This window comes from Oncorhynchus masou, chromosome 1 (genome assembly GCF_036934945.1).
Source record: "Oncorhynchus masou masou isolate Uvic2021 chromosome 1, UVic_Omas_1.1, whole genome shotgun sequence".
NCBI lineage: Eukaryota > Metazoa > Chordata > Actinopteri > Salmoniformes > Salmonidae > Oncorhynchus > Oncorhynchus masou.
This window is the reverse complement of record NC_088212.1, coordinates 19,182,020-19,195,553: the sequence shown is the minus strand read 5'-3', so window position 1 is coordinate 19,195,553 and position 13,534 is coordinate 19,182,020. Positions and strand designations below refer to the sequence as shown.

Sequence of the window (13,534 nt, the reverse complement as noted above, 5' to 3'; positions counted from 1 at the left end):
TAAACACCACACTACTACATACAACTCATACTTTCTTGCTTCCCACTTTTCGCCTAAAACCACTGCAGGACTTTTCTCCAGCGATGGAAAAAGTACCCAATTGTCATACTTGAGTAAAAGTAAAGATACATTCATAGAAAATTACTGAAGTGAAAGTCACTGTTTGGTTTTAAACATACTTAAGTATCAAAACTAAATGTAATTGCTCAATTATAACTATGTACAAAAGTAAAAGTATAAATAATTTCTTATTACTTATATTAAGCAAACCAGACAGCACCATTTTATTTGTATTTATTTTTTGGATAGCCAGGGGCACGCGCCAACGCTCAGACATCATTTACAAACAAAGCACGTGTGTTTAGTGAATCCGCCAGATCAGAGGCAGTAGGGATGACCAGGGATGTTGTCTTGATAAGTGAGTGAATTGGACCATTTTCCTATCCTGACAAACATTCCAAATTTAACGAGTCCTTTTGGACGACTTAAGTAGTACTTTAAAGCATTTTTACTTAAGTACGTTACACCACTGCTTTTCTCCTAACGTGGGGCACCAAGGTTAATTATGCAACAGTAATGGTCAAACTATAGATAAGAGAGAAGCAGTAGATAGTACCAAAGTCACCCAAATCCTACCTCACCCAAATCCTACCTCACCCAAATCCTGCCTGCCTCAGGTGTAGTTGCAGACTATCAGGTGAAAAGGGCACAGTGGATTGCAGAGGGCAGCAGACTACAGTATGCGATCATGGTGTGGTTCATGGAGTTTCAGACTCCCACCACTAATGGACTTACCTTGGTTACCATAATCAGTTAGGACAGGGGTGGGCAAGAATTTTGTCTTGAGGGCCAACATTTCTACGTAGATTTCTTGCCAGAATAATTTGGTAATCAAAAGCAATTTGCGGGCCAGATTGAATTGGCTTGGGGGACGGATCCGTATGTTGCCCACCCTTGAGTAGGATCTGATGGGGGAGACCTTTACACAAGAGGTGGAGGGAGACAGAGGGAAACTGAGAGACAGAGGGACAGAGAGAGAGAGCATGTGTGTATTTTATATTTTCAAGTGAGTAGGCCTACTTTGCAGTGAAATCATATGATCATAACATAGCCTTCTACCCACTGTGAGAGGAAAAACAACCAAAGCCGTGGACATAGAAGCCATCATCCATTTTATTTACTTCATGTCAAACAATATTACAGAACAGAGGACAGAATAAATTAACCATCTACATCAAAATAAAGAAATTTAGTCCTGAGAATGACAACAAAAAGCAGGGAACAGTAATATTAGAATGATCCACTATGGTACCTGGGCTGGATGAGGGGGGGTTGAGGGGTGGAATTGTGAATGAGGGGGCACACAGCGGCAGTCTCAGCAGATTGGATAAGATAGAGGTGGGGTGGGGAGTGGGGCTGTAGGGGCGAATGGGGGAGATTGTAAATGTGGGCTGGGATAGAGGGGGCTAAGCAATCACAGGGATGCTTTGCTGTAGGCACATTCAAAAGTTGAACATTCCAAGGCTAAAGGATTTTACAGCTTTTTTCGTTTTAGAATTCAGAACCTTTTATTCAAAATCCAAAATTCAAATACACTGAGCAAAAATATAAAAGCAAATGTAGTGTTGGTCCCATGTTTCATGAGCAAAAAGCTTATTTCTCTTAAATGTTGTGCACACATTGGTTTACATCCCTGTTAGTGAGCAAGTGGACTGAAAATTTCCCGAATGCACTGGATATGATTTTCTCAAGGTTGTGGCACCCTCAGACTTTGGCAGCATTGGAGATCATTGTAGAATCTGTCCTGTTTGTCTACAGGAACCACACAAAGTGCCACACGAACAATGAATAGATACAATTAGAACAAACAAACAAAAATTCCTCCGACTTTTTAGATTGGATACAGCAATATAGCCACCCCATGAAATAGATGAGAGATTTGGGGGCCCTTCTAGAATTAATTTGTTGTTACAGTTGTAACATTGAAGAAAGTTCTACTTCGTAGGTGCCTGAAAATTGTGCCCAGCTGCACTCCTTTGGCAGAGAAGGGCTACTAAGCGGTACCTCTGGTTCTACTGATCTGATCTTGGATCTGTGCTATAGGTTTATTTTCCAATGCTTTTATTGCTTTTTGATGACATAAAGAGAGAGAGAATGCTAGAAACAACAGTACTGTACATTCAAACTGAATATTCACATGCCAATCTGTCAACTGTGTCACCAGTGCCCATGAGGGATAACTGTAAGCACTCTGCTGTGGGCGATTCAATCCCCAATATAGATATCATGCAACTTGTGTCAAGAAAAACTTAATTATCAATAGAAACGTTGCTTTGCGTTAAACAGAGCCAAACGGCGAGGACTTTGTTGATCTGATGTTCCAGTTGGTAGCGGAGAGGTGGAGGAGGATAGGTCCCTGAGATAGGGGACCACAGGGGCCCAATGGGTTAGCCAGGGGATATGTCTCAGCTAGCCCTCTCGTAAGGAGTGGAGTGTTGACCTTCATTGATCTGCCCCTGTCCCCTGTTCATATCTGCAGTAGTTCTATGGCCACAGGCATGTACACAAGGTGAAAATATCTCATGGACTTGAAGCTGGGGGCGGGGGCGGGGGCTGGGGGAGTTTACTGAGAGATCTTAACAGCCTGTTTATCACAGTCTATCCCTCTTCACCTCTCCCCCATTGGCCACACACTTAGTATCTTCCCTCTGCCAGTGTCACTGTGTCTTTCAGATACCTGAGATGCAGAGCACTGGAGGAATGCATCAATAGACATTCTGTGATATTAACTTTTCTCCATATCCATTGGCCACAGTTAGATAGCAAAAAGGTTGCGGAGGTCATTCTCTCTGTAGTAAAAGAGTAGACGGTTGTTATATATCCACTGACCTCTGCCCTTCCAGGAACAACTGGCAAGTGATAAACAAGAACGTACATTTGTGCTTCATACAAATGGAAACCATTCAATATCCCTCACTGAAGACTGTGCTAGACCGGGATTCAAACAAACTGCACCGACATCCCACTGCACTTGACTAATTAAGGTAATTTTATGCTTCAGCCGACATCTGCAGCATTTACCAGTGACATTTACCAGTGAAAAGACTGTGTGATATTGGTGTAGTGGGATTTGCTGGAATCCTGGCCAGAGATCTTGATAGATTGGCAGAAGGGTTTGATGTGAGTAACCAGTGTGCATCATAACACTCCCAGAGGCACACACTACTGTTTCTCAAAGCATAGCCTATGTGAATATGGGCGAACAGTCACCAGCTGGGAGGCTGAAACCAGCAGCAGCCGCAACGTGGCAATTATCCTGATTACTAAATGCTTCATGGCTTGTTCTGACCCCCACTGCCTCTCCATCTCTCTCCGTTTGTGAGATCTGTCACAGAGAGCAGGCAGGGCCCCTCAGCCAGCTAGGACCTGGGCACATGCAGCCACATCCATGCATAATCCAACAGAAAACAAATCCCCCAATCATCAAAAACAGTAGGCCATCTTTCAAAAGAGCCTTCGCTGCCTCGGAGCCCAGGGTGTTGTAGAAGAGGAGGGCCCTCTGAGACGACGCTGCATTGGCTGTGTTTCAGTGGCTCCCACCCCCCTTATACTGCCCCATCCCTTCAGTCCTCCTAACATTGGGTTTGTTTAAGCACTGGTGAACTCTGTTGGCCCTGGATGAGGGCGAGGGAGGGAGGGAGGGCTTCCATAATGACATGCCATATGCCACTCTGCCTCTGCAGCTGAGAGAGGCCCTGCACGGATGGAACCATGGATGGACGCCCACAAGTCTTATTGAAAATGTAATTCCATTATCCTGATATAGGCTGAGCATCCATTGTCCCAAGTAGACAGAGGGTAAGGTATATTACATCAACAGTAACCCCCCTTTATCCAGAGTCTGGGACAGAGGGTTTGGAGGCTGTGTGACCACAAAATAAAGCCTCCTATCCCACCCAATGAAGCACCCGAGATACTTTGGAATAGTATTACTGAATGCTAACAATCTAAAACAATCGCCTTTATTGACCAAGGGTCAATGGTCCCGATTTTTATAGATGGAATGGAACGATGAGACTTTCTTTATGGAATAGTTTAACTCAAACACAGTATTATTCTCTATCCTCAGATAATTACAAGTACAACTCTGAAAAGCAGTGTTGCAAATGGACATTACATAATAAATCAACCGTCTACAGGACTAGAATTTGAGAGGATAATGCCCATTGTGGAGTGCAGAGCTTTAAATTTGGCTATAAAATAATATAAGCCTCAACTTAAGTCTGTGTGGAGTCAGGAGAGAGGAAGAGAGCTGAGGAGTAAAGTCCTGCACATCCACTGTTTCAAAAGCATATTGACAATCTGCGTTTCAATGCACAACAATAACCTCCCAAAAGGGACAGACAGAAGATGACATGCCCTGCATGAAGAGATACCCGTCAGGAAGGGTGCTCCGAGACGTTCCTTTTGTGGTGACAACGATCTGACAGATACGACCAAAAGAAGAAAGACAATCCGTCAGCATGCCAAGTCCCCAGGGGCTCATGTGGTCAGCTTGAGTGTCTGCCACAGTGAAGTCGAAGGGCAGAGGACGTGAGCTCACAGTTCAGATGTTTATTTCTAAAATATTCTTTCAATTTTGTAATAAGGAAAAAATGTAGATTTGATGGTATTTTGTCATTTTCTAAAAAAATAAAAACAGAAGAAATACCCGATGGGATAAGGGATATAATACAATATAGTTAAAGGGTTTTATCGATTCTTCTGTCTCTCAAGAAAATCCCCTTGCTCTCTGAAAAACAGGATATAGTGCGTTACAATCCTGTGGGCAAATTCATCCCACTCCCACAGTTCGTCACCCAGGTGTTATCCAATACTCTCATTAGATGGGAGGCCCATCACCACTAACGTTTCCTTGTGGGAAAACGCTGACACCAACTGCTCCACACACTGCCTGAAGTCTCACTAGCCCTCCTCCAACATCATGTGACATGGTTTAATGCATGGATGCAGAAGCCAAAGGGAAGGGGATTTGGGATCTGATGCATCTTCTGTAAATCTGTCAAAATATTTCGACAAGACTGAATAAAACGATGCCAGAAACAGAACTGTGGCGGGGGTACTAAGCTGTTGAAACATGAAAATATTTTACTATGGAATGTTAAAAAGCCCAGTGCAGTCAAAAACATGATTTGCTTGTGTTCCAAACTGTTGGAATAATACTGTAAAATTGTGAAAATTATAAATGCCCTTTTAGTGTAAGAGCTGTTTGAAAAGAATGCCTGAAATTTCAGCCTGTTTTGGTGGGATGGAGTTTTGGCCATCCATGGTGACATCCCCATGTGGTAAATTAGTTAATACACAAATAAGAGCGCGTTCTAAACCGCTCTGCCAATAACAGCACATTTTCAGTTCTAACTGAACACTTTCAGTTCAGTTCTTCCTGCTTGAGAAATGGTTGTTTTCAATTAAGATGGTTAAAAAGAAACAATCAATCACAGTAAGGTAATTATATTGTTACCCCGAAATGATTTGATATTGAGATAAAAACTGCTGCATTGGGCCTTTGAGGCTAACTTAAACTACTAGTACAAGTCCAGGTACTCTTTGGTCTAAGAGCTTTGCTTTGTCAGCATTCCAAGGACTTCCACAAACATTATTAGCATATTCATTAAGACTCATGATTCTGATTAAAAAGCGGGTTGAGGGGAAAACGTAAAATGTTTGCTGATGCCGTTAGTTGTCTCCTTTTTGTGGTTCTAGTAAATCTAGGGATACAGTGTTGGAATATCTTCAAATTCAAAGATACAACGACTGTAGGTTGATAATTGTTATTTTTCAGTGTATGTGAACAATGGATGCAACTCATACTAGGCCATTTGAACACGTGGCAAATTTAAAAGGGTAATTCCTTATGCAAAGGTTAGTTTGGGTTCTGTAATGACCTCAAAAGCATTTATGAAGCCTTTTTAACACACATTTCACACACACAAACCTTAGATATAGCCGCACCATGACTCGCCAAAAACACGATCAACTCCAGAATCATGGATATTTGACTTGAGATCCTTTTCTAATTTTTTTTTTTAGGACAGTAGAAAAATAATGACAATTCTCACAGCCAAGATTTGGCTTCTGAATATATTCTCAAATGAGATTTATTTTACACCTGAAAACAGAAAAGGATGGGGATCGGGGAACATCGGGAATATATTCACAACTGTAGTTTACATTTTTTGGTGTAAGCTCAGAGAAACGTTAATACAGTCATAATAATTGCACTTTATATATCTCCACTGTTGCCAGCATTTCCTCGTGACAAAGCCCAGCTCTCTCTCCAGTTAATAAATTCAATTTACCAGTGAAATTTGACTGACAAAGGAAATGCTAATTTAGGACCAGAGGACTGCTTCACTGCTGCACTGATCCAATTTGTCTTTTTTCTCGGTTCACTCGAGTCCCAAAAGGCATTAGACATCTCAGTAATTTAAGTGCAGCACATTCAAGGGAAACTCAGACATAATAAATATTTAAATGTTCTGAATCCTAAAGTCAATGAATGACCCGGGCTCACCTCATCTCAACCATGGGCTGAAACGTACTAGGAAAAAGCAGTGAACCTTGTCTCATCTCACATCACCTGAGAGGGCAGGGCATGATTGTTTCACTTTGTTCTTGTTTTTCAGGGTATAGGGCACGTCGGTGTACCCTGGACAGACTCCCCTTTGGTCCCGGCTCACACTCCTTCTATATGATAGGGCCCAAAAGTGAAAGGGATATCCCACTTCTACCATACTTACTTATAAAAGTTAGGCAAGAGAGGAATAGCATTATAGCGGAATTAAGTAAAAAGCCCTCTCATAGGAAAAAGCTGATTCAGCCTCATTTTCAGATTCCTAAACTGGGGGTTTCTTTGTTGGGGGGGGGACAAAAATAAACAAATACACACAAGAGGTCATAGTTGACAACCTCTCAATCTTCAATAGTGACATTTTTCTCATCTTTTTTTTTTTTGCAACATGTTTTATTTTGAAGATATACTGTAGATTCCAGTGTTGGTTAGAGAAGAGAGCACTCTGGCCAGCCACTATGCCTTACACTAGAACATCAGAAACTGCCTGTCAGTTTGAGGAGGAATAACTAAATAAACCAATAATCCCCAAATGAAACAATAAAAGCATTGAGACACTTTTCCCCATAGCAGCCAATGCATATAATATACCCACAAATATAGAAAACAACAAAAGTAGTTTCAAGTTTCTTCAACATATCATATCCACACTACCCAATTCCAAACTCCAAAGTTAAATGTTTTTAAACTCCAAGCAGTGCAATTTATAGTATCAATTATAACAATAATTACTAATATTGTAATATATTTTTCAGTCAATATTGTGATTCTTGCACTTCATACCAAAGTATTGATTCCATGTTTTTACTTTTCTTCTTAGTATATTGTGTTCTGTTTGGGTATGTGTGTGTATGCATACAGGTGTGTGTGCTTGTGTGCGTGCCTGCGTGCTTGTGTGCGTGCGTGCGTGTGTGCGTGCTTGTGTAAGCAAATGTATGTGTGTGTGTGTTCTTTTGGAGTTTAGAAAGCAGCCCTACACCTTGGCCTTTTGGGTCCTTCTATGTGACTACAGCACCCCACTGGCGTTCTATTTGGATGGGGGAACAGAGGTGGCTGTATGCACTTCATATCAAGCTATGATTCTCAGGAAAAGGTTTCGTCAACTCAACAACAAAACAAACAAAAAAAACTAAAAAAAACTGCCCCAAATTCCAGTTGGCAAACTAAATCACGGGACATCAGGAGAATCTTCTAAAAACCAAAACCACTGAAATTCCTTTCTCCCCCACTGATAAATACCCCCCCCCCCCAGCCTGTCATCCAACACAGGATCCAGTCTAACGCCATCGCCTCCCTCCCTGGAGCCCCCTCCCTGCTTCAAGCAGTGCCAGTCTCAGACCTGTACATCCCCAGGAAATCAAGATCTTCTGTCCCTCACCTTTAATCCAGATTTCGCTTCATTCATTAATTCTTGAGCTCTGGCACTCGCACTCTCATTCCCGTTCTATCTGTACACCGGGAGGCGGATGTGGGCATGCTGGTGGTCCAACAGCCGTGGCACCGACACAGTCTCGTAGCCTTTGCCCAGCATCTGTTCTTTAATGCAGGGCGGGTGGATGTCGTTGACCAGGTACTCCAGAGACTGCAGGCTGCTGCTCAGCACCGATGTGTTGCACAGCTGGCTCTTACTGGGCAGGCTGCAGCAGAGGCCTCCCCCACTCCCGCTGTCCATGGCGGGGTAGTGGTGATGGTGGTGGGGGTGGTGGTGGTAGCCCATCTCCCTGTGGCCCCCCGTAGCTGGTCCTCCTGTGGTGGTCCTCAGGAGCTCCTGGTGGGGGTTGTAACAGTCACTGTCAGGGGTGACCAGCACGCTGTTCCAGGGCGGGGCAAAGTATTGGCCCACAGAGAAGTTGCCATGCATCCCCATGCAGTTCAGAGGGGAGGAGCTGACCTTGTCCAGGCACCCCCCGCTGCCAATGCCCCCCGTCAGGTGGTAGGGTCTGGAGGAGGAGGAGGAGGACGACGACAACACCTGGGCCTTGGCCATAATCCCCCCTCCCCCCGGGGCACCACAGCTTTCAGGGGACTTACTGATGGCCCCTCCTCCCCCGCTGCCCCCACTGTACATGCGAAGCACAGCCTGTTGTTGCTGTTGTTTCTGCCACAGGATGTAGTCCATACTGTCCGAGTACACCCCGGCCTTCATGGCCTCGCCACTGTGGGCCGCCAGCGGCAGCCCCGCTCCTGTGTACACCAGGTTAGGCTGGGGCGCAATGCTGCCCACATAGCCACCCCCGAGGAGCCAGAGGAGATGCCCATGACACCCCCTGCACCCTTCTTGGAGGGGCTGGGGTTGGTGGAAGGTGCGGTGGAGGAGGTGGCCCCCTGGCACACCTGCTGCAGAGCCTGGGCCTGGCAGTGTTGGTTTATCTGATAGATGATGCTCTGGATGGAGGGAAGATTGGACTGGGAGAGGGGCTGGGCCAGGCCTCGCCCCCCTGTCACGGGGATCATAGAGCCGGCCACAGTGACGTTAGGGGGCACCGAGCGGGAGAGGGCAGGTGCTTCAGGGGGCTTCGAGGACCCCGCGTGGTACACCATCTGGCCGTGGCCATTGGCTAAAGTGCTACTGCTAGGGGGCGGGTAGGGGGCCACAGCTATTTGGGCGGGGGAGAGCTTAGTCCGTCTGCCTTCCGAGTTCTTGATGATGCCCTTAGTGGGGCGGAAGGAGGAGGATGAGGAGGCATTGACAATGGCCAGGAGGCCTGTGTAGCCGCCGGTGTGGAGGTGTGGGTAGGGGCTATAGCGCTGGCTACCTGTGGTGTCGAAGCCATTCACAGTCCGGTTAAGGTGCTTGTGCTGGGGGACCCTGATGTTGGTGGGGAAGATCTTGATGGACAGCGGGCTGCTCTGCATCTTCTGGGCGTAGGCATCCAGCTCAGCCACACTGGGGTAGCGGGGAGAATGCATGGGAACCACCAGCTCACCTGCAAAACAAAGAGAGAGACACTGGAGTGAGAACAAGGGACAGAGCTAACCAACATGTGACCAAGTAATACGTGACCCCAGGGAACATCAAACTAATACGTGACCCCAGGGAACATCAAACTAATACGTGACCCCAGGGAACATCAAACTAATACGTGACCCCAGGGAACATCAAACTAATACGTGACCCCAGGGAACATCAAACTAATACGTGACCCCAGGGAACATCAAACTAATACATGACCCCAGGGAACATCAAACTAATACGTGACCCCAGGGAACATCAAACTAATACGTGACCCCAGGGAACATCAAACTAATACGTGACCCCAGGGAACATCAAACTAATACGTGACCCCAGGGAACATCAAACTAATACGACCCCAGGTAACATCAAACTAATACGAACATCAAACTAATACGTGACCCCAGGGAACATCAAACTAATAAGTCACCCCAGGGAACATCAAACTAATACGTGACCCCAGGGAACATCAAACTAATGACGTGACCCCAGGGAACATCAAACTAATAAACGTGACCCCAGGGAACATCAAACTAATACGTGACCCCAGGGAACATCAAACTAATACGTGAACATCAAACCGTGACCCCAGGGAACATCAAACTAATACGTGACCCCAGGGAACATCAAACTAATACGTGACCCCAGGGAACATCAAACTAATACGTGACCCCAGGGAACATCAAACTAATACGTGACCACAAGTATAACTACAATGGTTCAGAATTTAAAAAATATATTTTAATGAGACCATGTTGAATAACTAGAGAGAACTGTGACGACTGCTGATAAACTACTGCTGGGAATCTCTGAATTGTAACGTTTAGATCTAAGTTGTAGTATAGATTGAATTCGAACACATTAATATAGTCATATACGTACACATCTCTATGGGTGTAACACTAGATTGTAATTCTGGTACCAGGCATAATATCTCTCTCATAACCAAGCTCATGGGTCATGCACAACTGAAACTGGTGGTTATAGTGGGGCTATGCTATCTGGAGTACCTGCAGCCATTCCAACCCCCAAAATTAAATTCCACAATGTTGGAGTCCGCTCACAAAAAAAAACTTTGATTGGCCTTTACTCAAGTAGGAAGAGTTTAACCGACGTGAGTAGAGGTGGCAGGCAGCAAAATGTCCATAAAAAAAATAAAACATGTCAGTGTTGGGGGGTGGGGTACCATGGCGATATTGGATTCAAACGACATTATTCAGACAATTTCATGGCTAATTAACTACGTCAGACAAAAAGTGGCGTCAGGGAATATAACTAAAATGACCAACGATAAATCAACTGCCCCCAATGACTCGTAACCGCTTCAAAAATGTAATTTTTCTGCAAAAGCTAACAAAAAAAAGCACCAAAATGAGAAGCCAAAGAACCAGTCAACGAATGTTATGGCAACCTGAGGAGTTGAGGGTAGGGGATGTGTGAGCGGGACTTACTCCATTTCATTTCCTATCACAAAGTCATGTTAAAGAGACTCCATAGCTAAGCAGTCACAACTCTAATTTCTCCGCTCCAATTACTGATACCATGGAGAGTTCATTTCTACAATGCAATGGGCCTTCAACTGTAAAAATGACTCAATCTACAAGATCCATATCATAAAGGAAATAAAGCGGGAGTTAAAAAGCAGGGGGAGGGCATAGTATTCGTGTCTGTGAATTTAATGCCAAAATGGAAGATGCTTTTTAATCCATTCCCTTTGCTCCGACTATAAGAGGATTAAATGCTGTATGTCAAAGTAAAACATTGATGGTTCAAGACAGGTATTTTAGGCCTATATATCACAACCTTCAATAGTCAATGACAGATATTGTCACGCCTTGGTCGAAGTATATTGTGTTTGTCTGCATTTATTTGGTCAGGCCAGGGTGTGACATGGGTTTTGTGGTGTGTTTTGTCTTGGGGGTGTATAGTATAGTCTATGGCTGGCTGAGGCGGCTCTCAATCAGAGTCAGGTGATTATCGTTGTCTCTGATTGGGAACCATATTTAGGCAGCCATATTCTTTGAGTATTTCGTGGGTGATTGTTCCTGTCTCTGTGTTTATTGTCACCAGATAGGCTGTATAGGTTTTCACGTTCCGTTTGTTGTTTTGTATAGTTAGTTTTTTCATTCATCATTAAACATGTCTCAAAGATACCACGCTGCATTTTGGTCCACTTCTCCTTCACCAGACGAAAGCCGTTACAGATATATTAGACTCCAGCATCACAATTGGTCCTAAATAAGACAAGAGACAATGGATTTTTTTTAAACACAATCCCATGTTTATGGCTGTAAATGAACTGATCACAATGGGATGGAACTGTCATACACAGTGTACGAAACATTAAGAACACCGTAATATTAAGTTGCCAGTGTATGACTAACACCAAGTATGAGTTTCCTGATAAGGACACTGTACAGATTACAAGGACACCGTACATGTCCGAATCTGGACTTGTGCATAAAGGACCATAGGCATCCAGATCAGTGGGTAGCAGGACCAGGGCTGCCTGACTGGGACACAACTCTCCCAACCCTCCCTGGTGACAGCAGTGGTGGCACCATGCTTTGATGTTCCCACAGGTACTTATTTTATTTGCTCTAAAGAGAAAAGAAACATGCTAATGGTACGGTGGCAGTTTTTTTCTGATCTTCTTTACAACACAGGATAAAAAAACATCTTTGATCATCACATGGTTTAAATGAGGAGAGATACTCAGCTTTGGCATATCAAGGACCTGTGCCGCCCCTCGCACCCCCATGATTTCTCCTAATTACTGCCACATGAGAAAAAAAACAATTAAAAAACCCTGCCAGAAACAGCCAGGAAATTCTTTAAAAAAGGTGGATAATTCCCATTCCTTTCTGGTGAGTCCATATTTTCCACACCTAACTGCTGTGCCGTATATTTTCCCTCCTGCAGAAACCTAGACTCAGTCTATGAGATCAGGCTGGCCCACTACTCCCTCCATCCATCTCTCCCCGGCTCACCCGTCATTTGTCAACAGGCAGAACCTATCTCAGCCCCACAAAGGCAGAGGACTATAAGGATGAGGAGTAGAAGTATGAGGAGGAGTAGAAGTATGAGGAGGAGTAGAAGTATGAGGAGGAGTAGAAGTATGAGGAGGAGTAGAAGTATGAGGAGGAGTAGAAGTATGAGGAGGAGTAGAAGTATGAGGAGCAGTAGAGGTATGGAGGTGGTAAATTAGTGTCTGTGCTTTTTCTGATTCTAATTGCCTACAATCATTTCTTTGTTGCAGAGTTTGTGACACACACACACACACACACACACAATTCTCTGCATCATTCTCCTGTTCTCTCGATTTTTCTGTTTCTCTCTCCCCCTCATTTGTGCACAAACACGCTCGTATGCACACACGCCCACAAACACACTTTGATGTGGTGTTTGATGTGCATGGCCAGGGTCTCTTCATCGGTCTTCTCCCAGGAGGAGCAGTATGTCAGGATAAGTAAACTAAGGCCATGGAGAAAGGACACTGCCTGGCGGTGTTCAGGCCAGATCTGCAGCTTTGTGGGACTTATTGGCTCTGGCTGCAGTAGATCACAGTGCTGAGCAGCAGAGTACAGATGGTACTGGCTGATAAACACACTGAGGCACCCACCCACTGCATCCTCCCCCTACTGCCTCCCCCCAGGGCTAGGGGTGTCCTGCACACACACACACACACACACACACACACACACACACACACACACACACACACACACACACACACGAGCTCCAGCTGTGATTGTGTGTTTCACTTGCCATCACTGGAGCATCCTGCTCTCTGCTGAAATGTAGGGCAGGGACGACAACAGGTGCCTGGGCGGGCGACAGCCTGCAATGCCTCCTGGACTAAATGCTTCACACTCGCTTCATTTCAACACCTGACAGCCCTGTACGGATTAATTACTTCCCCTGGGGATGGAAGAACAAACTTTTTTCTC

The 13,534-nt window shown here is 44.7% G+C and overlaps 1 protein-coding gene across 1 annotated transcript in view; it reads right to left on the bottom strand.

The window, feature by feature from the left end:
- Positions 1–6,140: 6,140 nt before the first annotated feature.
- The window catches only part of LOC135525795 (protein FAM222A-like), a 62,359-nt gene continuing 54,965 nt past the window's right edge, over positions 6,141–13,534 (bottom strand). Inside the window, 2 exon segments of the mRNA XM_064953701.1 lie at positions 6,141–8,869; positions 8,872–9,558. Of these exon segments, the coding sequence (XP_064809773.1) occupies positions 8,076–8,869; positions 8,872–9,558 (1,481 nt within the window). The 3' untranslated portion in view covers positions 6,141–8,075.